The sequence below is a fragment of the Manis javanica genome, chromosome 1 (assembly GCF_040802235.1).
Source record: "Manis javanica isolate MJ-LG chromosome 1, MJ_LKY, whole genome shotgun sequence".
Taxonomy (NCBI): domain Eukaryota; kingdom Metazoa; phylum Chordata; class Mammalia; order Pholidota; family Manidae; genus Manis; species Manis javanica.
The window spans coordinates 19,231,467-19,254,460 of NC_133156.1; the positions used below are offsets into that span (position 1 = coordinate 19,231,467).

Here is a 22,994-nt window from a genome sequence, read left to right on the forward strand (position 1 = left end):
AAATTATTAACAACAATCACATTTAGGGACGCTCTAAAAAACTTATTGGTGTAATCTCTACTGTTCTTTTCTGCAGTGACTCACATGTTACAGAATATGACAAAGTATATCTTATTACACTGAAATAGAAATTGAGTGATAGAGGAGGAATTTAGTTAAAGATTCTATGGGCTAGTATATTCATGAATTTCAGTGGGAAGGGTAAAGACAGTTTTCCTCTGCACTGACCCAGGAGTCCACAGCAGGTGCAAAATACCACTTTACTTTCCCTACAGAGTATGCGGTTAGCCCATATAACCAACCTCTAACGAACGTCCTCTAGTCCCGGCCGCCCCCTGCCTTTGTCCTGTTTTCTGCCCTCCGCCTTCTCCCACACCCTCTGGGAACATGGCTTCTTCCAGATGATATGAGGCCAGTGCCCAGAGAGGTCTACACTGGTTTCTCATGGAAGAGCTTTTTTGGATTAGTATCATCTCCACATTTCTAGGGACCTCATTTGCTAGAGTTTTCAGACTTTTCAGAATGCAGCGTCTGTCAAACAGGTATTTTTCTTGTTCATGTTGACCCTCTCTCACTAAGTAATTATAAATCAAAAAAAAAGAAAGAAAAAAGAGCCCCCCTTGCTATTACGTTTGTAGGGGGAAGGGAAAGGAGAAGAGAGACGTGAAGAGACATAAAGAGGCTGGAAGACCACTTCCTGCCACCCTGTAGTGGATTTGGGACAAGGACGGCAGGGAAGGGATTGTGGGCACACTAGGTTCAGAGGCCTTGTGCCCAACAGTTTAGGAAATGGATTCTTGGGATTGGCCTATTCTTGGGACTACTGGTAATTTTAGAGCATGATACAATGGAAGCAGAACTCTCAGTACCTATTGTTTCTTCATCTATACTCGGTTCACTGTCTCCAAAGTAAGAAGGGTGTAGCAACTTGGGTCCAAATATTCTTTTCTTTCATTAAATTATCACTGATATACAACCTTATAAAGGTTTCACATGGGTTTAGAAGGTTCTTCAGAAGAGTTTATATGTGTTCAAATACTGAAACCACAAATATGGTCAAAGACTGACCCTCATTAATCTAAAATAATTTCCACATAGATAGTGGGAAAAATACCAGAGGAACAAATCAGGGAAAAAATCCAAATTTTCCAAAACCCTGCAAAAATAAAGAAAAAAATGACAGGAGGATGGATTTTGAATGTTAGAAACCTCAGATGAATATATTTCATTGTTACTTGTACTTAAGTTTCATTTTATATGTCGACCAAGAAGTGTTTTATTTACTTGTTTAATTTACACAAGGACCTTTTCCAGTCTAAAAAGGTAAAGGAGAAATATAATTTAAAATAGAACAAAACACAGAAAAGACCTTTGAATAGGATATTGATATATTTTTTACATGAATAATAGTGATTTTTTAAAAAGCATACTTGGTAGAAGGTAGTATTTCAAAATCATAATTTAAACTAGGTTGTTGTATTAGAGGGAAGAGTGACTTCCACTGAGATGCAAATTTACTTTGTCATTTATTCCTTGAGCTTGGTCAGTAGCTGTTAGGTGCTTATGTGACTGTCCAGTACAGAAGGGAGTGGCTGGCTCTCAGAACCGGACGCTGCTCCCATTTGCGTCATCCTCCTGCAGAAGCAGAGAGAAAAGTACTGCCTTCCTTACCATTTACCCTCCAACACCATCCCACATCTCAGTTATCTCAGAGGCAATATTCTCAACCAGGGTGCCCATAAATTTTGCTGGTTGACTGAACCTTGGTACATGACGCTTCCCAAATTGAGACAGAAATTAACCCTTAGAGTAGGCGTCCAATATTTTTCTTTATGCAGAATTGTTTGGGAACAGAACTAGGGGAGGAAAAGTTTGTTTTTCATCAAGAAAAGTAAATAAATGTGATGGAAGTATAGGATACCGAATTTAGAAAGTAATAAAATAAGTTTGTATTACACTGTATTTGTGAGTATATAGAAAATTCATCTGTATATAGAAGTCTTGATATGATGAGGACATTTTTACAATTGAACTTTAAGATAATTGTAGATTCACATGTAGTTTGACAGAGAGGGATCCCATGTACCATTTACGCAGTTTCCACCAGTCATAACATCTTGCAAAACCGTAATATAGTTACAACTAGGATGTTGATACAGTCAAGACACAGAGCCTCTCTATTGTCTGAAGGATCCCTCATGTTGCTCCTTTACAGTGACCACCACCTCCTCCTGACTTCATGTTTCCTCCACTCCTGATAGGCTTCTTCATTTATACAATTTTGTCATTATCAAGAGTGTTATGTAAATGGAATCATCATGTATGTAACCTTTGTGGATTGTGTTTTTCTGATTGTGTAATTCTGTGGCGATACATCCGGGTTGTGTGTGTTAATAGTTTGTTCCATGTTACTGCTGAGTAGTAGTCCATGGTATGAATGTCCCGCCTTTATTTAACCATTTACCTACTGAAGGAAATCTGGTTTGTTTCTCATTTGGGGGTATAAACACACCTGATAGCTGTACCTTTATGTGTTTCTCCTTAAAGTTCTATCAGTTTCCACTTGATAGATTTTGCAGCCGTGTTGTTTGGTGCATGCACATGAGGGATGAATGTCCTGGTAGATGGACCCTTCTGTCCTTAAAGAAATTCCTTCTTTGCCTCCAGTAATTTTATGTCCTCTAGAGAATGTGTTTATCTGATATTAGTATAACTCTTCTCACTTTCTTTTGATTAATGTTTGATGATGTATCTTTTTTATCCTTTTACATTCAGCCAGCCATTGTGCTAGAGATACAATGATGAGTAAAACATAAACAGTTCCTGACTTAATCAAACACTGTATTCTTCTGTAATAAAATATTACCAAAACAATAAAATATACCAAAACAAAAATATCACATCTTCTATGAAAGCATTTTATTTGTTTTTATGAATAGTGCTGCTTGGGAAAATCAAAATGTTATCAGTTGAGTTTATTACTCCAAATACTGTCTATGGGAAAACAGACTTCTCAAGCAGTGACATTTAAAAAGCAGTGTGTATTAAAAATAAATTGAAAACAGAATATGATGTCATGAAATGTTTCAGTGACACAGAGTGAATGTATTTCAGTATTTTCTGAAGTATCCTGTGGATTTTTAATTTTGGGTCAGAGTACAAGATGGTTTAGCCAGTATTACCTGATGAGGGCCATGATTGTTAGTTGTTTATATTAGCTAAAACCTGTAAAATCATCCAAGAGCTCTGCTAGTGTTAGAATAATAATTTACCAAGACAATTACTACATACTGGAATTTTTTGCAGCTCTAATTTAGTATTATTAATAATGGATAAAATTGCACTTTTCTCAGGTCGCTGTAGGCAGCAGGGAATTATTTCAATGAATATTTCAGCACATTATTTTAATCATTGTTCCACCAAATCCTAGTGAGCGATATTTTATCGTTCTTATTTCAGTCCACTAAGAAGCTGTGGTCATTAAATTGCAAACTATTGGTGGTGAGGTCTGGCCTGTGATTTACAAGCCTTGTTACAAACAGTATGAAAGAATACAAACTGTGCCATTAATACTTACCATTTGATGCTGCATTTGTTACTAAACTCTCCATTATTAATGTTTTCAGGAGCAGGAAGGACACTGTGAGGCAGAAAGAGCTGAGTGTTATAATGCTTAAAATAGGAGAACGTTACTATTTGCAGTTTTATTCATTTGTAGAGAAAAACATATGAAGACAAACATAACTGTAAAATACAAATATCTCAAAAATTTCCTTAATTTTCCATTGAGACCAAAGAAATAAAGCTTTAATTTTATACACACAAAAAAGTATATTTTCAGTTACACATTGTTATTAATAGTGATTACCGCTTCTTTACTTTCTCACTTTTAGCCAATTGCATGATTTCTGGCGTTTGGATTACTGGGAAGATGATCTTCGTCGAAGGAGACGATTTGTTCGTAATGCGTTCGGCTCGACTCACGCTGAAGCATTGCTCAAAGCCGCCATAGAGTACGGTTAGTACCAGTCAGTGCCTCTTGCACTGAAATATTTGTAGGTGGGAGGTGACTCTGTGGCTGAGAAGTCATTTTTTTTTCACTAGCATTTGGAATTCTCCGTAAGTCAGAAATACCATGTTCTGCTTTATCTTTCAGCATCACTTACTTTACGCTTAGCCAACCCAATATTTCCCTCACTTGATGTATCTTAGACCTTCAACTTCTTTTTAAGAGTTTAACAGACTCTGCAGAGTTGATATTGACTGACAACATCCGTCTTATACTGCCTGAAATAAAACCAGAGTAAAATTAGTTTCTTTTTCATTTTTGTCTTTCAAACTTCAGTGATCAAGACCCAAGGGTAAAAAAAAAAAAATACCATTGTGATCAGGTACTCAGACTTATATATTTGTATGTCTGGTTTGTGTGTGTATGTGTGCACTCCTGTGTGCACTGCGAATATACGTGTATCTTATGTAATATATACACACATGTATACTGTTTGAATATATATATATATGCACATACTTGTGTATTTAACTGAAATGAATGTCTTATTGATAATCTCATCACATGACATTCTCTATTTTAATCCTATTCTTTTAAGTCTAAAAAATAAAATAAAATAAATCCTGTTACTTTATGTCCATTTACATTTCCAGTCCTCCAATGGTTTATAAACAAAGTCTGAAAAAGACTATCCCACATTTGAGGTATCATGCACAGTCACCCTACAATTAAACCATACCTTAAGTTGTCCTTTATAAAATGTAAAATAAATAGTAAATATCAAAATATATTTCATAATTTAATTAAAATGCTGCTGCTACCTTAGATTGCTGTTTACTATTTAATCTATTTACCCATTTTAAATGCTCTAGTAATTTTTTTTAGCTTTTTTTTCATTAGGGTCTCATTGATATACAATCATATGCTCAGGATTCAGTGAGCAACATTGTGGTTACTACATCCCCCCTGTTATCAAGTCCCCCCCACACACCCCATTACAGACACTGTCCATCAGCGTAGTAAGATGCTTTAGAGTCACTACTTGTCTTCTCTGTGCTGTACTGCCTTCCCTGTGCTCCCCCTATATTATGTATGCTATAGCACCCCTTAATTCCTTTCTCCATCCCTTCCCACACACCCTCCCCAGCCCCTTGCCCTTTAGTAAGCGTTAATCCCTTCTTGGGTTCTGTGAGTCTGCTGCTGTTTTGTTCCTTCAGCTTTTCCTTTGTTCTTATACTCCACAGATGAGTGAAATCATTTGGTATTTCTCTTTCTCCACTTGGCTTATTTCACTGAACATAATACCCTCTAGCTCCATCCATGTTGTTACAAATGGTAGGATTTGTTTTCTTCTTATGGCTGAATAATATTCCATTGTGTATATGTACCACATCTTCTTTATCCACTCATCAACTGATGGACACTTAGGTTGCTTCCATTTCTTGGCTATTGTAAATAAAATGCTCTAATAATTTTAAATTTGAATGATATCAGAATTTTATAAAGCATACACACTCAGCAAATACCGTTAATGAACACTGTCCATATATTTTTGTTATTAATCACTTTTGTCCTTATAATTACTTGTGGTTTTGTTCATTTTCAATTACGAGAGTAAAAAAGTGAGCCATATGTCTTAAAATTTACCATAGGTATAACATGTAATATTATACATGTTCCTGATGGATTGAACAGAGAAAATATTTAATCCTAATTTTTAAGAACTGTGCAAAGCTTTTAAATTTTGCTTTATAAATCATCTATGAATTGATATAACTTAGTAAGGCTCAAAGCATAACTAAATAAATACATGAGGGTTCCTATGAAACTAGTATACATTCGATAAAAGTTACAAAGTAAATGTATACAGTAAAAGTAAATTCAGGAAAGAATGTACTAGAAAAAAAGTTACAGTTGACCCATATGGTAGGGATTTCTTTAATCAACAAAATAGATCCCCTAAGGACTTCAGCACCTAAAGTATTTAGCACCAACTTAAGTGAGATATAATCTTTATGCTGTGTAGAAGAGATTCTTAGGAATATCTACTTAAAGTGGCATGCTTTATAATATGAACTTAAAATTATGAAAACTTCCTTTCCTGTATCCTGTAATTCAGATTTTCTCACCAGTTCATCTTGAATCCATCTAATTTGAAAATACAAACATTGGGAGATAATTTGTAAGGGAGGTTAGGCTAGAGGGATATTATTAGTGATACTGAATTGCAAAAGCTTAGTTATGTACTATCCCCATGATCCCACATTCAGCAGTCTACAGGTTGCCTTAAAAAAGAGTCTGTTAGAAAAATACTTCTTGTGGATCTCTATAAAAGTGGATGCTTTACTTTGTTATGTTTAATTTGTGAACTATCTCAATTATTTCTTTAGTTTTTCTCTTTTTTTTATCAAAGTATATTTGACATATTAGTTTCAGGTGTACAACACTGGGATTTAACAATTATATACATTACACAATGCCCACCATAATAAGTATACTTAACCATCTGTTACTGTAATTGTGATATTATTGACTATATTCCCTATGCTGTACTTTCATCCCGTGACTAATTTATTCTATAATTGGAAGTATGTACCTCTTTATCTCCTTCATCTATTTCTCCGATCCCCCTCTATTTATGGAAACCACTGGTCCTTGTGGAATCTAAAAACAAAAACAAAATGAACAAAATAGCAGTAAACTCACAGTCACTGAGAAGTGAGTGGGAAGCAAGTGGTGGTTACTGTGGGGGAGGTGCTGGGATGGGAAGGTGGGAAGGGAGGATAAAGGGACACAAAAACTCCCAATCATAATGTAAGTTAGTCACAAGGATGGTAGTACAGCAGGGAGAATATAGCCAGTGATTCAGTGACATCTTTCCATGTTGACACATAGTAACCGCACTAGAGGGGGTGAGGATTTAAGAATATGGGTAACTGGTGAACCGCTGTGTTGTATACTTAAAACTAATATAAGACTGTGTATCAGCTGTAATTCAATTCAAAAACATAGAAGAGACACTAAAACAATTCCACCCCCAGAAACAATTCTAGAGGACACCACTTGAACCTTCAGCCTTCACCCAGGTCACATCAGTGGACTTCTGGAAGTAGGTAGAATAGGAGTAAAATATGGAGGATGCAGAGAGGATGAGTAGAAAGTACTCCCTGAAGTATCTGCACAGAGAGTAGATGGAGGAATTACAAACCACCAAGAGAGAAAGAGTATTATTGTATTTTCTTCCAAACTGTTAACGTGCCTTCTAACCTATGTAAGAAGTATTTCTTCAGAGGAAATAGGAAGTAAATGTCAGTAACTATTACAAACACTAGTCCATAAAAAAAAGATGTTGAAAAACTTAATTGAAAATGTATTTTGTATTCACATATTGCCAGAACATTTGTATAGAAGTAAAAAAAAAATTCACCCCCTCATCTGACCAGTTAAACATCGCTTACATACCTTAAAGTCTGGCAGTGTGTGGCCTACCATCCAAGTGATTAAACATTTTGTTTTGTGTAGACAGATAAGGGGTATATTTATAGCACAAACCTACAAATTTGAGGAAGCTTCTAGGACAAATTAAAATTGAATTTATTCCTTCCTCTATGTTAAATAAATATTCCAGTTTCCCTATAAATTCTATCTGAAAAGTTAAGCATTAAATGCACACAAACTCTGCTTATACTCATTGGTCAAAAAATGTGTTTATACTCATCCGCTTTGTGGCAACAAAATTGTTTTAGAAACAAAAGAATATTTTATGAATGGAACTTTCATTATGGCTGGAAGTATTTGAATCAGTGACCAAAGTTTTCAGGATCTTAACAAAGCTGAGGGAATGATCTTAAATTATTTAAATAGGCAATATTTACATGGCCATCAAAGCAATCCCTGGGAATTGAGCATTGGTCAGGTCTGTGTTGCTGTAGTATACTATGTTTCAAGAATATAAACCTATAAAGTGAATTAGCAGACTTAATGTTTTAACAAAAATGTTTTGAGTCACTTAATTTTTCCCTAAATCAATCAAGTGTTTTAGATTAAAAGATAGTTAAACTTCCATGTGAAGGGCAGAAACATTTAGCCATAATTTGGACATTTTTTCAGGCAGTTTATTTAAAGCTTCAAAACAAATATATTAACATTGCCTTCTTTTAAATGAGCAAATAATCAAAATTGGATATATTTTCCAGGAGATGACAATAATTCATATTTATTTTGAGAAGCTTTCCCCTATCTCATTATTTAAAACTTTTAGTTGACCTTTTCTGGTTGAAAAACATCCTTAACACTGATGGAGTTTTTTATGCCTCTTAGTAATACTAATGAGTTGAATAATTTATGAGGTTGTCATGTGCAAAAAGATTTGGTGTGATTTGATATACTTTCAGCCTCTGGTGTTAGACTGTGATTAATAAAAACCTAGAGGCATGTAATTTTTTTCTCTGATGTTTAATGTTCTAATTTTCTTTGTATTGAATGTGTTATTCTGGTGTTTTCTAAGAGTAAAATCTTATACAGGTACAAATTTAATTGATTACCCGGGATTTTATAGATGATATGCTTTTACAAGTATATGCTTCCATAGCAATGGAAGAATATAAGGAAAATATTTTAAAACTCATAAATTCATCTTCTGACCTGCAGGATTTTCTTCCTCAGGGCAAATTACCTAATAAGGAAATGATTGGAAAGGAGCAGGGGTTTTTATATTGTTTATATCTTTAAGCCAAACCTAGACTAGTCAACTTTCGGTGTGTTTCTGGTGCTTTAAGATCATGCTGTCAAGATCTTAATAAGTTTGGTTGTCTTTGTTGACTGTCAATTATCATTTAGGACTCTGTTTTCCTTCCATAAAATTATACTGGAACAATGTTTCATCAAAGCGTAAGGCTGCAGGCTCCCCCATGTCTGTGATCAAAGACATCATCTTAAATCGGTCTGACCAGGCGTCACAGAATAGGGCAGGCTGCTTCAGCCGGAAGAAAAAATACATGGAGAGAAGATGACAAAGTTAATCAGTCATCTCTTTGCAATAAATAATAAGATATGCTGAGAACTGCAAATGAGTGCATCCTTTGGTTCCTCAGAGATGTGTCTGCTTAACACCTGATTTATCTAAGCTTGGAAAGCCATCAAGATATGACCTTGATGAATAAAAAGCAGCTCTGTAATGAATCTGGAATTAAATTAGTTTTGATGGTGTATGCATAGCTACTGTAACGTGCTACTTGCAGAAATAAGAAAAGCCCTGAGAATAAAAAATACCAGTGTGTCTTTGACATTTGCTTAGAGAGGGGCTATCAGATTCTGTGATTTGATTTTTTAAGTTTACAGTTACTATAGTTGAGAAAGATTTGATTTTTTTTAACTTAACCTATTGTTTGTATTATGTAGAAACACTAGCAAATGTGTCATTATTGTTCATTGATAGCTCCATTTTAATTGACTTATTATTAATTGACTCTCCATATCCGGAATCTCCATAACCTGATTATGGTTAAAATACTTTATTGAAAATTTAATGATGTAGTTTTTTTCAAAGAGAGAGAAAAAGACATTCAGAGAACCATCTTTCAGCCCTTTTTGGTGCCAGTGTCCCATTTTAATATCATACCTTGTCACATTATGGCTTTTACAGTCTCTTAAAATAATTAAAACAGATTATATAAATGCTAAGTTATAAAATGTCCTAAAATGCATTTTATGTTTTTATATAGTATTTTCTTAGCAACCTATTTTGTAGTAGCAACTCCCCGAAATTTCAGATTGTATGTTTTAAACAGAGTCAAAGAAACGAAGTCGTTTTATTAGTTTAAAAGCATTTATTGAATATCTTTTACATGCCGTGCCTGGCTGGGTACCGGCTTCAGACGCTCAGTCCCGGAGTCCGCCTTCTAATAGCACGTGGTGTGGTGCGGTCCTTCCCCACCAGGGTGAGGAAGGGGTGTGCTTCTGCTGTGTGCTGGGTGGAGGCCAGGCATGCTGCAGAAATGCCCCGCCCTGCACACAGCAGCTCCCCTTGACAGTGACAACAGAGCCAGCCCCAAATGTCACTAGTACCAAGGCTGAAAAATCCTGGCCTAGTGGAAAGAAAGAAACAGTTATCGTGGAGGGAAGGAGTGCTTCGTAAAGGACCACAGGGGAGAGAGTGAGCATCTCGGAGCCCCATGGGTTGGAGTCGGCTTCATAGAAGTGATTACTGATGAACTGTCCCGAGAGATTAGGAATCTGCCAGGTGCATAGGGGGCTGCAGAGACAGTAACTGAAATTACCAAGGCACGGCCGCCTAAAAGGGCCTAACTTACCCCTTTGAACGGCCTCAAAATGGTGCACAGGTCACTTGGTGAAGATTATAGACAATATTTTAATTTTAGATGTTTGATATCCTGAGATAAATAGAAAAACCACCACTTGAGGGCAGGAATCATATCCTTTCTCTATGCCATTTAAAGCATCCCCATTAATACAATTCTATGTAATTATGCAGTTGCTATTTTTTATTTAATTTCAAGGTATACACACGGCATTTTAATCATATTCATTTATCATTTTTGGTAGTAGCATTGAAGGACTGGATTTCTATGGACTAGGTCTATAAGAATGGTATTTTCAAATTCTGAAATATGTTTTTTTTGTTTAATGTCTGTACTTTATTCCCACTGAGAGTATCAAAGGATGTCAAAGATAAGGAACTGACAAAATTATATTAGTGGACTTAATGCCAAGTGACCTAGAATTTCATAATCTAACATATTGTTTTAGACTAATTTTTAGTAAGTGTACACATAATTGCATTTATAAATAATTATATTACAGCATGATAAATATTTTCACTAATGTGTATTAAAAATGCTATCTGAGCTCAGTAAAGAGGGCTGCTGAACTGAAGAAGTAAATTTTAACCAAACTTGAAAAGATGAATGGAGATCTTCCCAAACCAGTATGTAACATGGTGGCACTGTGGAGAAAGGGACTGTACAACCCAACATACGTGTCCAGGGAACAGAAAATGGTGCTTTATGTCGGAACACAGAGTAACGTGGGGCGTCTGAAGCTGGACAGGCTGTTTGAAGCCGTATTGTAAAGGATTTTGTCAATAGAGCCATTCAAGGCTTTTTTTTTTTTTTTTTGAGAAAAAGACCAACAATAGAAATTAAGTACCATACTAAGAAGTCCTAGAAAGAGCAAAAACTCGATCTAAGTACCATTTTCTTACTCTACAGAGTCCTTTTATAGGTACATTTGGAATTTTCTTAACTGCAAGAGCATTATTGAACATTTCCCCATTATAAAGTTTACCTACTGAATTTTAGCTTATTCTAGTAGCCTGTCATCCATAAAGATGTATCAATACAGATCAAAGTGTCATTCACAGGATATGCATTCCATTTCACTTATAAAAATACATTTTTCATGTTTGGGGTGTATTTAAAGGCACTTCAAGTAACTGTATCAGCCCCTTCTCTCAGCTATTCCATCTTTTGTCTCATCAAAGAGAAACTTTTGTTCATTACCTCCTCCTTCCTGTCTCCGAGACAGTCGCTTACCTGCCCAAAGCATCTCCTGTCCCCACTTCCCAGAGTTGTAAAGTTACTTTTCCACCCTGAATTCTGTGACAGGCTGTGAAAGGGAGAATCAAGCAACATTCCTCCCGACGGTGCCACCGGAGACCAGAGCCAGGCCCCGCCCTCCCTCAGCCCCCATTCAGAAGCCCCGCCCACTTAACCCTTTCCTTCATTCTAAGAGTTGCAAGAACTTACTTCCTTCTATCCTGCTTTTCCTCTGCCACCCCCTTCTCTTGACTCGTGAAGCAAGGTTTCTTTCCTTCATTTCTTTTCTCACTTCTTTCCTCCCTCGCTCCCTATCTACCTTCCTTCCTTCCTAACTGAAAAGATACATGTTCATTGTAGAAAATCTAGAAAGCCAAAGAAGTAAATAAGGGGAGAAATCACTTACAGACAACATGTGAAGATAGCCGTCTTTACCATTTTGATGTTTATTCCATGCTGGTCTTTCTTCAAACCATACTTTAACATAAGGAACCAAACACTGTGCGCTGTACTCAGACAGTCACAGGGATGAATAATGCATCTTTTCTGCTCTTTGTGACGTTTAGAGCATTCTGTTCTAGTAATTTTCCCTAAGTATGCCATGTGATTTTTTAACATAATAAAATCCTATTTAAAATATTTAAAAATGCTGTCACTTCATGGCTCATCAAAACCCTACCAAGTAATATCCAGTCTAAGATGCAGAGTCTAGATTTATCATCATGTATATTTCTTAAAATGCGGTTTCTCAAATTTCCTTTGAAGAGCGTAGAATGCAGTTTTCTACGTTCGCACTCCCTTAAGAATATTATTAAGTTAGCATTTCACACTTACATAGTGCTGCACTTAAAAGCAATAGTATTTTCTTACACCCTTTTAATTGCATGTTTTTCAGTTTAACAATGCTGTTTATGAATATCCCCTTTGTTGGTCTGCTCTAAAAAAGATCACTTACATATGTGTATTTTGAATTAGGTATAACTGAAATTCTGTTTTTGTTGTCAGAACAAAATTGTAAAAATGCATTGCATGTCTTTGAGAATCAGTATACTCTATTAGCAGGCCTGTCAATATAAAAAGTGCATTCCATTTCCACCTCTTGCTCTAATAACCTTTTCTGTGTTACTCTGAGGCAGTCACATAATCAGAGTATATTGTCAGCTTACTGGAGTCGGGGAAGCATGAAATGAAAATCACGTTAATATTGATCCCGTTCTTTTACTTGCGAGTGTCCTTCATGTCCTTTTCCACTGAGCAATAACTGTTGATGTTAGGTAGCCATTTTCCTCTTCTATTTCCTACAGTCCAGTAAATCGTTTACAAGCATAACTCATGTGAATAACATTTTACCACTCAGAATAATTTCAGTGAACATTTCATCTTAATTAATGCCCATGTTTGCTACTTCTATGTTTTACTCTACCACTGAAATATTTGCCTCAAGCTTTTCAGAGAACAGCCTACCTGCAGATATTATAATGATTCTGTCTAGTTTAAAACAGAAGTCTATGTGAGTTCCTCATTGATTAAAAACACAAAGGACTCTGTGTGCTAATTATACGTGATATAATGATGTGCTAACATGGGCCATAAGTAACATCAATTATTGTTGCAGGTAAGGATTGCCATTTCTCAATCAAGTGCATTATAAACTTGAAGCTAGGATCCTGGGTTTTTAATTTTATGATAGTATACATAATATCTATTATGGATTATTCAACATAGTCTCTCTCAACAAAAATGAACGGGAGTGAAAACTATGGTTAAATTCAATGCATTCAGATTAAAATACTCGCAACTAAGGAAGGAGAAATTTGATGTCTGAACTGTTCAGATTTTTTATCTGTCTTTACTAAGTCTGGTCAATAACTACTCAGATTTTTACTTAAAATGTGTTTGAAAGAACAAATAGAAACTTTCTATTTGACTAGAAGCAGTCTATTTCATTTATGGAATACTTGCTTCATAAAATGATTTTGTTCTAATAATATGAGGCTCCTGACTCATCATTAGGTATCAAAGAGAAAAAAGCTACTTGAGATTTCTCGCCATTCTTGCTAATAGTATTTTTATTCGGTATCACTAATGGTTTTTACCATTAGGATTTTTCTACCACAAAGTCTGTCTGTTTGTTTAAATCCTGTTCTCTACAGAAGATGATCTTTTTAGTCTTTAATCTTCAGTAGGTCTTTCCTTTTATGTGATCATCACATTTATGTGTCTTAAGGAAGGAAGCACTGTGTCCTGCTGTAAAGTCAAACAAAAAATTTAAATTATTTGCAAAGAAAACTGTTTCCTTTTCAGTAAAAGACCATTGAAGTAAAGTTCATTCTATGTACGGATCTATTGCTTTTATATGTTAAGGTTGATATAAAATGTTTTTGAGTGATAGGTTCCTCAATGTAACAAGAAGCATTCTTTCATCTTTTTTGAAATGTTCAATATTTCTCAGTAATAGATTGATTCATACATATTATTGTATGAGATCATGTCACCAGATCTAATATAATTAGCTGAGAGGTATATTTATCTTAAAGTCTTTTCCTTTTAGTGGAAATTAAATAGTATCATATAGAGTTCCTAAAAGCACTATTTTGTAAGGGTTTTTGTTGCTTTGACTTCAGCTTTAATGAGCAAAAGTAATCTTTATTTTAAAATTTCCCAAAGTATTCATATGTTATTAATATTTCTTTAAAAAGTATTTAGGTTTGAAAATGAGTTGCAGCATTTTATCTTGCTTACATAGGGGTAGATTTTGTCAAAACACATTTTATAAGCTAAAAATATTGTGAAATAGTGTATATTAAAAAGAATTTCTCCTTAAGGAAAGAATGCCATCTTATGAAACTAATTTCCAGGTGTTTAAGAGCATTAGGATTTCCTGATACTACGTTTAGATTAAATAGACTGAATTTCTATTCTTTCCATCTCCTTCCAATGATGGAAGAGAAGTGTGTATTAAATGCATTATCCATGTAATTCTCTAAAGCAAATTCTAGTGTCAACTTGTTGAGAAAGCAGTTCTTTTCCCTCAAATACCCATGATAGTAAGAATATTTATATTCTTAAGATATCTAGCTATAAATTCCAAAACCATGCCAAATACATTGATGCTTATGTAATTTTTATTTAATAATATCTTAAAATGAATAATTTGGTTACTGGAGGAAAACTGGTTTTCATGTAAGCCATTTGCACCCCATTCAGTTTCGCAGACGCTTCGTGGCATCTGTCTGTCTGCCGTCCTTCCTGTCCTCAGCCAGCGCCCAGTCTAGTGGGGCTGATGGCTCCTATTCCCTTGTAATGAAGGGCAGTAGTTTATACATGACAACCAGCTGAGGGGAAGGAAACCATTATTTCTTGAATTCCTTGTTGATTAGCCACTGTGCTAAGACCTTAGACACACGCATTATCTGATTTGAGTTTTCTAATTCTAATAGCAGCAGCAGCATTATTATAAGCAATAAAGCATTAACCATGTTCTCATTCAATTTCAAATTCTGTACTTATCAACTCTTTAAAGACTCTCTTGCTAACTTGTCTTTGTAATTTTACCAAAATTTTAACAAACATTTCTGAAAGCTTATTATGTAAATAATCTTCACACATTCCGAAGTATTTTAACATCCATTGTCTCATTTTAACATTCTAGTAATCCTGTGAGAGGTCCGTTGATAAATACTTATTCTTCTGTCACAGGTTAGGAAACTGAAGAGATTGGTCTGAATATCTTTAAAATATATATTCTTAATGATGTGTGTGGGAAAAATAAAGTAAGAATCGCAAATCACCATAGTCCAGCTTCTTAATTTTTGAGGAAACTGTAAAAAGACACACACCATAAAGTAACTTAAGTGCCGTTCTCATAAAATGATTAATATGTGAAGTATGTCTGTGTTTTCCATGTCCACTCAACAATGATTGATTGCCACTTTCTTTGACACTTGACACACTGAAAATTAGAGTCTAATAAAAGAATACCTAAATAAAAAAAAACTGCAGAAAAAAATCAACAAATAATGATAATATATTTTGACTTCCTTTTTATAAGATGCAAAGTTCATACAGAGAAGGGATGGTACTCAGCTAAACTGAGTCCTGAAAGGCAGAGCGGGCAAGAGAATTCCATTTAGAAGAAATTACGTATGTCAGACGTAAAGGTTTGGAGCAGTGTGACATGTTTGGGGACAGAAGCATTCCGTTATTGGGGAATATAAGTGTGAAGAGGCCAAATTGTAAAATAGTGAGATCAAATAATAAACCATACATTGAGTCACAGACCAAGCACTTAAATTGTATAGATCAAATACTACTGAAAATGTATTCTTACATAGTAGATATATGTATATATATAGAATAAGTAGAAATACAGACACATATACATACATATATCATTTTTAACAAATGACAAAGTAAAGCCATGTTTCCATACTCAATGCACAATGAATAACGACAATACCATAAAATTGGTAAGAAGCTGATGCTAAATTGGCTTGTTCTGGGTGTATGTCCTTTCTCTTTGTGCATTAGACCCACACACCATATGATTGGTGCCTTACCTATTGTTGTAAATTACTTCCTTCTTTGTTAATGTCGATGCTTTAGAGTTGACTATAAATAACTCCTTAAACAGACATAAACTACTCTGTATTATTTTCTTCGCACTATGTTAGTTAAGCATTCTAACTTATCAATAGAAAAGAGCATGATGGGCAATTGAGATAATATCTTAGCCTTGGTGGCCCAGACTGTCCAGATAGACATATTCCCTGAATATTATTAAGATACATTCATGTCTCCAATTTGTCATTTCTGTATTTTAACTTATGCTTATTTAAAATAACAAAGCTATCAAAATGATAATAAAATTACAGTAGTAATAATACGAGAGTATAATAAGGATACTAGGCACTTCACTTTTAAAATACACTTTGTTTCACATTGATCCTGTTATTAAGAGAAATTTTATAGAAGAGGAGCTTAATTTAGGTTCATATAATACAATGTTCTATATTCGATAACATTTTCACATACAGAGCTTCAAGCATATGTATTTACTAAGAAATCTAATGTGTATCGACTGTTTTTCTGTACTTGTTTTTTGTAACATGATATGGAAAATAATCTAATTTTGGATTTGGCTTCACTGATATATAATTTGGTGGCATTTTTTTATACTGCAACCCTTCAGATTTTAGGGCATTCCAAGGTGTTTTCTTAGAAAATAAACGCATTTGTCTCTCTTTCCCAGCTTTACACATTAACACACATTTTCAAGTCTAAGGCTTTCTGGTGGTTCCTGGTGTTCGCTTGTTAATTTCTTGATGAATGGCTAAAGAGGCCAAGAAGTGCACGCAGTCCAGCATGTCTTTGAAGATAGATGATCTCAAATAAATTCTCTTCCCAATCAGATTTTGATTTGTTGGGTGTTAAACCAATTCTTCCTAAGGACAGTGTTTATAAGCCTTGTAATGAGACAGCCCTTTGAGACCTTACCTCTTTCTGCCTGTAATTTTGATGAATGGAACTCTAATTCATAAAGGATATTGTGATTGAAAAGCACCTTTGGATCCCATACACTTTAATTTTGATAAATGTTTGGTGCAGTACCATAAAATCAGCAAGTTTACTGAGCTTCAAGCTGGTAATACTTCAACAGGAATGATAAGGTCGGTGTGTTGGTATGGATTAGTTTACTATATACCTTTTAACGACATGATTGTTTCACTGCATTAAAATGAAAGCATATAAAATAGAAAGCTTAATGTACATTTCAGAGCTCACATTCTTTTGACTACATTTATTATGCCGGTAGATTTTTATTTTAATAACACAGGAGTAATGTAAACCTTTTCTTTTTAATGACAAAGCGGATTACGCATGACTGTGATATAAAACCTTGCTTTGTCGGCCTGTTTCATACTTAAAGACTTTATTGACTATTTCATGTAAAGAACAAAGTTCCCTTTTGTGTAGATTCCCTTTTGTATTAGATTCTCCAAGTTGCCTAAAATCAAGATAAGGTTTTGGAGCATTCCTTCGTCAACCTTCAATATTTTACTCCAAACTGAAGGCAAACCACCAAGAATCTCAGATATCCCGGGACTTTGATGTCTCAGCTTATTCCTTCATGCCATGTTCAGGAGGGCTTGCCCTGTGCCAGGCAGCGTGCTAAGCACTGAGAACACAGAGACAGGAGCATGTTTCCAGTCACCCAGGCACGTCCAGGCTGTGGGGAGATGCGAGGAAACACCTCTAATACCTGTAACTACCACAGCGGCCGGGCTTGGGAGGGGTGCGGAAGCATAAGGGAAAGAGCACACAAACCTACTGAAGAAATCAGAGAAGGGCCCCGGGATGGGTAGACCTGAGCTGCACCTGAGCAAATGTCCGCAGCACACCTATGGGGGGCAGGCACCGGGGCTGCAAAGTGAGGCTACGGCCCCGGGTAACCGAGAGCCCCCGCAGGGTGGGGCTGGGCTCCACGTGAGCTGAGGGTACAGAGGGGTGGGCTGGGACATGAAGGAGGTGAGTTGCGAAGGTCAAGTAGGAATTAGCCAACCACTGGAGGAAGGAAGGAACACAGCACAGGTAAAGAGGTGTGGGGCAGCGTGACGTATCTGGGAAACTCTAAGAGATCCGGTACTGCTGGTAAGGGAGTAAGAGAAGTTAATGCAGAAACTGGTAGCGAGAGGGCAAAAGGCCTCGATCCGCCAGGCTAAGGGGTTTAGATTTTATCCTATAGTGTAGGCCTTGCATTGAGGGTTGTTGATTGGGAGGAGTTAATAGCATTAAGCAGGAAAATATTGTCAACTTATTTGTGTTGTTTGTGCTTTGTTTGTGTCAGCACTCGGACGTAAGTGTGGAGGCTGCTGGGAATAGGGGAGCCGGGGAAGCCCCCTAGAGGAGAATGCTGCTGGCAGCGGCATCACCTTACAGCATGGGTCCTGGGTTGGGGGCTCACGCAAGTGGCTTGATGAAAAGAGGAGGAGGGTGAAGGAGCAAGGGGTGATTTGTTAAGCTGGGAAAATGTGCAATTAGGAATATCCAGCTGAAGGTGTCTAGGAGACATATGGCCACTAAGACCTCAAGAGAGACTTCTCTAATCACTGCATTTCCTCTTTTGTTCTCAGATGACACAGTCTCTGAGTTTCTCAAATTAAGTGACTGCCCAATAAGCAAACAAATCACAGTAAGATAGCTAACCTTCAAAAGATTCCTTTTGTGCAGGCTTTATATCACCAAAAAGCCAAATAAAACTAACATAAGGTTTTGGAGCATTTAGTAATAAATCTTTGATATTTTACTCCAGAAAAAAGAATGACCTCTGGGCCAGTGAAAGAAGAACACATATAACCATATAATTCTCCTCACCACCCATGTACTGTGGATTTTCAATAGTATTATTTGTCTCTGAAGTATTTCTCAAAATACATATTTAACAGTCTGTTATACTGTTCAGCCGTATTTGAACCATGCTCTCTAAATGCTATTATTCAGGAAGACCTAGGATGACAGACTGCATGCACATCTCAGCCAGTGACACTGTACCGTGCTGTTGTGACATGACTGTGTTCCTCAACACGTGTTTTTTGCACCTCTGTGTCCTCCCTTTGAGTCAGTCTGTTAACGTTTTCACAGAGAATTCACCCTGAGTCACAGACAAAAAAATGTGCAAGCTGTAAAAAAAGGCTAACACTGTTTCATGTTCATGCGAGTCCCACGCAGCCAGATGCGCTCCCAAGAAAGGGGTTGAGCAAATGGCAGCAGGCAGTCATGAGCTATTGGAAGTCCTCTATTGGGCCTAACTGGAGAGAATTTGGGCCAAACATGTGACAGGATTTGGAGAGTAATTGCATGAGTACACAGTACCGTAACATCCCCTAGGACTACAGTCCACCCACACCACGTAAGTTTATCAGGCTCCCATGTGCAGGAATCCAGCCGTCACACCAAGTGCGACGTGACGGTACTTTCCCAGCTAATGCTTCTCCTTGAAACCTGTGTCCTAGTCACACAGCAAATGACAGTGTTTTCTTCCAGGGTGAACTCCAACCTAAGTTATAGGAAGTAGAAGTATTTCCTAGCTATATTTCGTGTATGTAATTTACTTGCAGTTCAAATCATTTTAGATTCATTATCACCTCCCAAAACGGGTGCTGGAAGGTAAATGCTGATGTATCTGTTAAGCAGTCAAATCCATGCGGGATTCAAGTGCTTTGAAATTTCTAACCTTTACATCGATTAACATGGTAATGGTAGGTCAGCTTTTGCTGCGTTTCCGCTTTTCTGCCCTTTTTTGTGTGTTTCACTTTGGCCGTTTGTACCATTTTATAAAAAAAAAAAGGATATCACTTTCAAAAAACATTACTTATTTTTTTCTTTTTTTGAACTTAAGGTATCATTGATATACAGCCTTATGAAGGTTTCACATGAGCAACATTGTGGTTACTACATTCACCCATATTATCCAGTCCCCCCCCACATACCCCATTGCAGTCACTGGCCATCAGCGTAGTAAGATGCTGTAAAGTCACTACTTGTCTTCTCTGTGCTGTACTGCCTTCCCTGTGTCCCACCTACATGATGTGTGTTAATTATAATGCCCCTTAATCCCCTTCTCCCTCCCTCCCCACCCCTCCCCTTTGGTTACCACTAGTCCCTTCTTGGAGTCTGTGAGTCTGCTGCTGTTTTGAAAACCATGACTTATTTTATTACTTGCTTAAGGAAACTGCCGTCGGGAAGTACACTATCTGTCCGCATCATTCCCAGCTCCACCTTTCTGTAGTTTCCTGATAACTACTCTTTGTCCCGTCAGATGTGAATGCTTTCTTGTTTGCTTCATACTTTTACCTCATCTATTTTCAAAAATAACCCGATCAATTATGTAATTCACACAGAAGCATGATTGTGCAAAAATTGTGTAATTTTATGGGTCAGGGAACCAAGTTTGTGGCGAGGTACAGATTTTTCATAGAACGTGCTGTTAATTTAGAGCCTCACGACGTGGATTACAGAGAATCCTTTCTCTACCACCAGCCAACGCGTAGGTCCCGCGACAGAGCATGTAGCTTTCTCAGCCTGTTTCCTCATCCGTAAATTAAGGGTAGATGATTATACCTCCCTGCCTTTCTCACAGAGTTATTTAGAAGCCCAAACAAGATAAAGAAGGCTAAAATGTTCTATGATTCTGAATAAGTAAATGCAGTGTATAATTATAAGTAATAAATTCTTTCTAATGCTCACTGAAAACAAAACAACCACAATGACCTAATACTGCATTTCGGTTGTGACTAGGCACCGAGGACGATGTTGTAAAGTCGAAGAAAACATTCAGAAGTCAAGCAATAGTGAATCAGAATGCGGAGACCGAACTGATGCTAGAAGGAGACGATGACGCAGTCAGCCTGCTGCAGGAGAAAGAAATCGACAATCTTGCAGGTAAATTTTCAAATATTTTTTTCTATCTGTTGAAAGTAATAAATAGACACAAAATTAGTGAATTTAAAATCTATCTCCTGACGAATAATTGTTTGCCAATAGTTCGAACACTGCTCAGTCATGTGAATGTTAATAATGTATCTCATTTCTAATATTGAAGAGAGGACAATGTATAGCAAAGAAATACGTATTTTCATGGCCATAAATGAATAGTATCTACTTTCTGTACGCTGTGAAGAATGGCCATTTCAGCCAAGTAACTGTCGGATTTGCCATTTTTTCCCTGCTGTCACTCTTTGCCCCGCATATCTGGGTTTTCCTCTGTCCCTGCTGCCAGTCCCCACCACTGGTAAACATGCTTTCCCCTGCACACCTCAGTCTTCACCTTGTCTTGGTGATGGTCTAAGGTCAGAGCAGCATCTGCGGGGACCAGATGGCATGTGGGTATCTTAGAATGTCGTCCCATAACCTTTCTGGGGTTTTAACCCGTTTTTGAGAATCTGGTAAAAGCAGAATGCTTCATGAAAGTGCACCTACAATTTCGTGCACTGTTTCAAAGGATTCACTGACGCCTGGAAGCCAGTCCCTGGCATTATATCCTAGATCTCAGGTTAAAACCTCCTGCTTTAGAGTCCCAAAAAGTGGCTAAGTCTTATCTCAGTTCTGTACTTTCAGCCCCTACAACATTGAGGTCGCAGACGGTGATAGAGAAGTGGGCGTATATTCATCATTCTGTTCACAAAATAGCTCCCTTGTTTCGGAAGTGTGGTGGAAATTACGTAACATGCCTTATGAAAGCCTTTGATGATATTTCCACCATTTAGAGATGAGCTCTTTCTATCAAAGAGAAGATGTTACTGCTAAATGTAAACAAGATGGTGTGTTATTCCCCCTCTTCTAGAAAATATTTCTTAAGGTTATTCTGACACCAGTTCCCAGATATATCTATTATTAACATTTCTGTGCCATGAAAACTATATTTCCTAGTTAAAACTAATCTTCAGTCTATGAACTTACATTTGCCTTGAATTCCTAAAACAATGTCCAAGTTGTGATTTTTGTTGTTTTTGTGGTTTGGTTAGAGATTTATCTGAGGCCATTTAGAAATTTAAACAAATGAAGTCCATTCTTTCTTTTTGTCCACAGATTTCTTTTCTCTTTTCCTTGTCTTATTCTTGATCATAAAGAATTAGAGAAAATTCACAACCATGCTTCCTGACCTTTTTAGATAGTGTGTTGTTTTTCCTCATTCACAATATGCTAACAGATATGTTTAGTAATGTTATAATTTAGTTTAGACTCTCTGGTCCTTAGTTCCCATTAAAGATAATTAATTAGTTGATGCAAATACAGCCAGTTACTTGAAGGTTATTATAATAAGAGCTGCCCAGTAATACCAGGGGCAAAATCCAATAAAGACTAACAACCCCTTTATATGTCTCTCCTTTAATGGTAGCTAGAGTCATTATCAATAATAATTTGTGCTTATAAACAAAATTCCCAAAGTAACATTATGTTAAAAAACAACCTAAAGAACAATGAAAGTATGCCTGAAATAAATCATTTAAAAATCAAGTTGTGTGGATCCTGACCCTTGACTCTATCAAGAGTCTTTATTGTCTTTTTTACTTCTATATTGTAAACAGATTTTTCTTTGATCACTTCTGCTTTCTCCATATCCACCTGGTCCCAGTTCAGGCTCTTCCTGTGGAGTCTTTATGTATGAAAAAATCTTACAAAATGTCCTAAAATATTGATCCTTTACCCAGTCTTTACTGTTCATTTTTAAAACAGTGGTCCGCAGTGTGACCGTGCAGTTGGAGTGCATAGAAAAGTAGGAGACGGATGTTTCACGAAGAAGGAAGGGTCGCAGAGGCAGGCTGCATAATATATAAGGACATACATAGATTCTTTGCATAACTGCTGGGGCCTGTTTATCAATCTAGATTGGCATGAGAGTGACAGGCCACATAAAAATCATTTTTAGA

At 36.5% G+C, this 22,994-nt stretch overlaps 1 protein-coding gene and 1 long non-coding RNA gene across 4 annotated transcripts in view; one reads left to right on the top strand and one right to left on the bottom strand.

Moving 5' to 3' along the window:
- The window catches only part of NBEA (neurobeachin), a 547,470-nt gene that overhangs the window by 331,441 nt on the left and 193,035 nt on the right, over positions 1–22,994 (top strand). For all 3 annotated transcript variants that reach the window (XM_073229196.1, XM_073229216.1, XM_073229206.1), the window contains exons 38-39: positions 3,894–4,018; positions 20,863–21,006. In XM_073229196.1, the coding sequence (XP_073085297.1) occupies positions 3,894–4,018; positions 20,863–21,006 (269 nt within the window). The remainder of the gene's footprint in view (positions 1–3,893; positions 4,019–20,862; positions 21,007–22,994) is intronic.
- Positions 4,025–12,076, bottom strand: LOC140847841 (uncharacterized). Its single transcript, XR_012128033.1, has 3 exons — positions 11,972–12,076; positions 6,606–6,673; positions 4,025–4,287 (listed from the first exon to the last, which is right to left on the bottom strand). It is a non-coding gene; the product is annotated as an uncharacterized lncRNA (long non-coding RNA).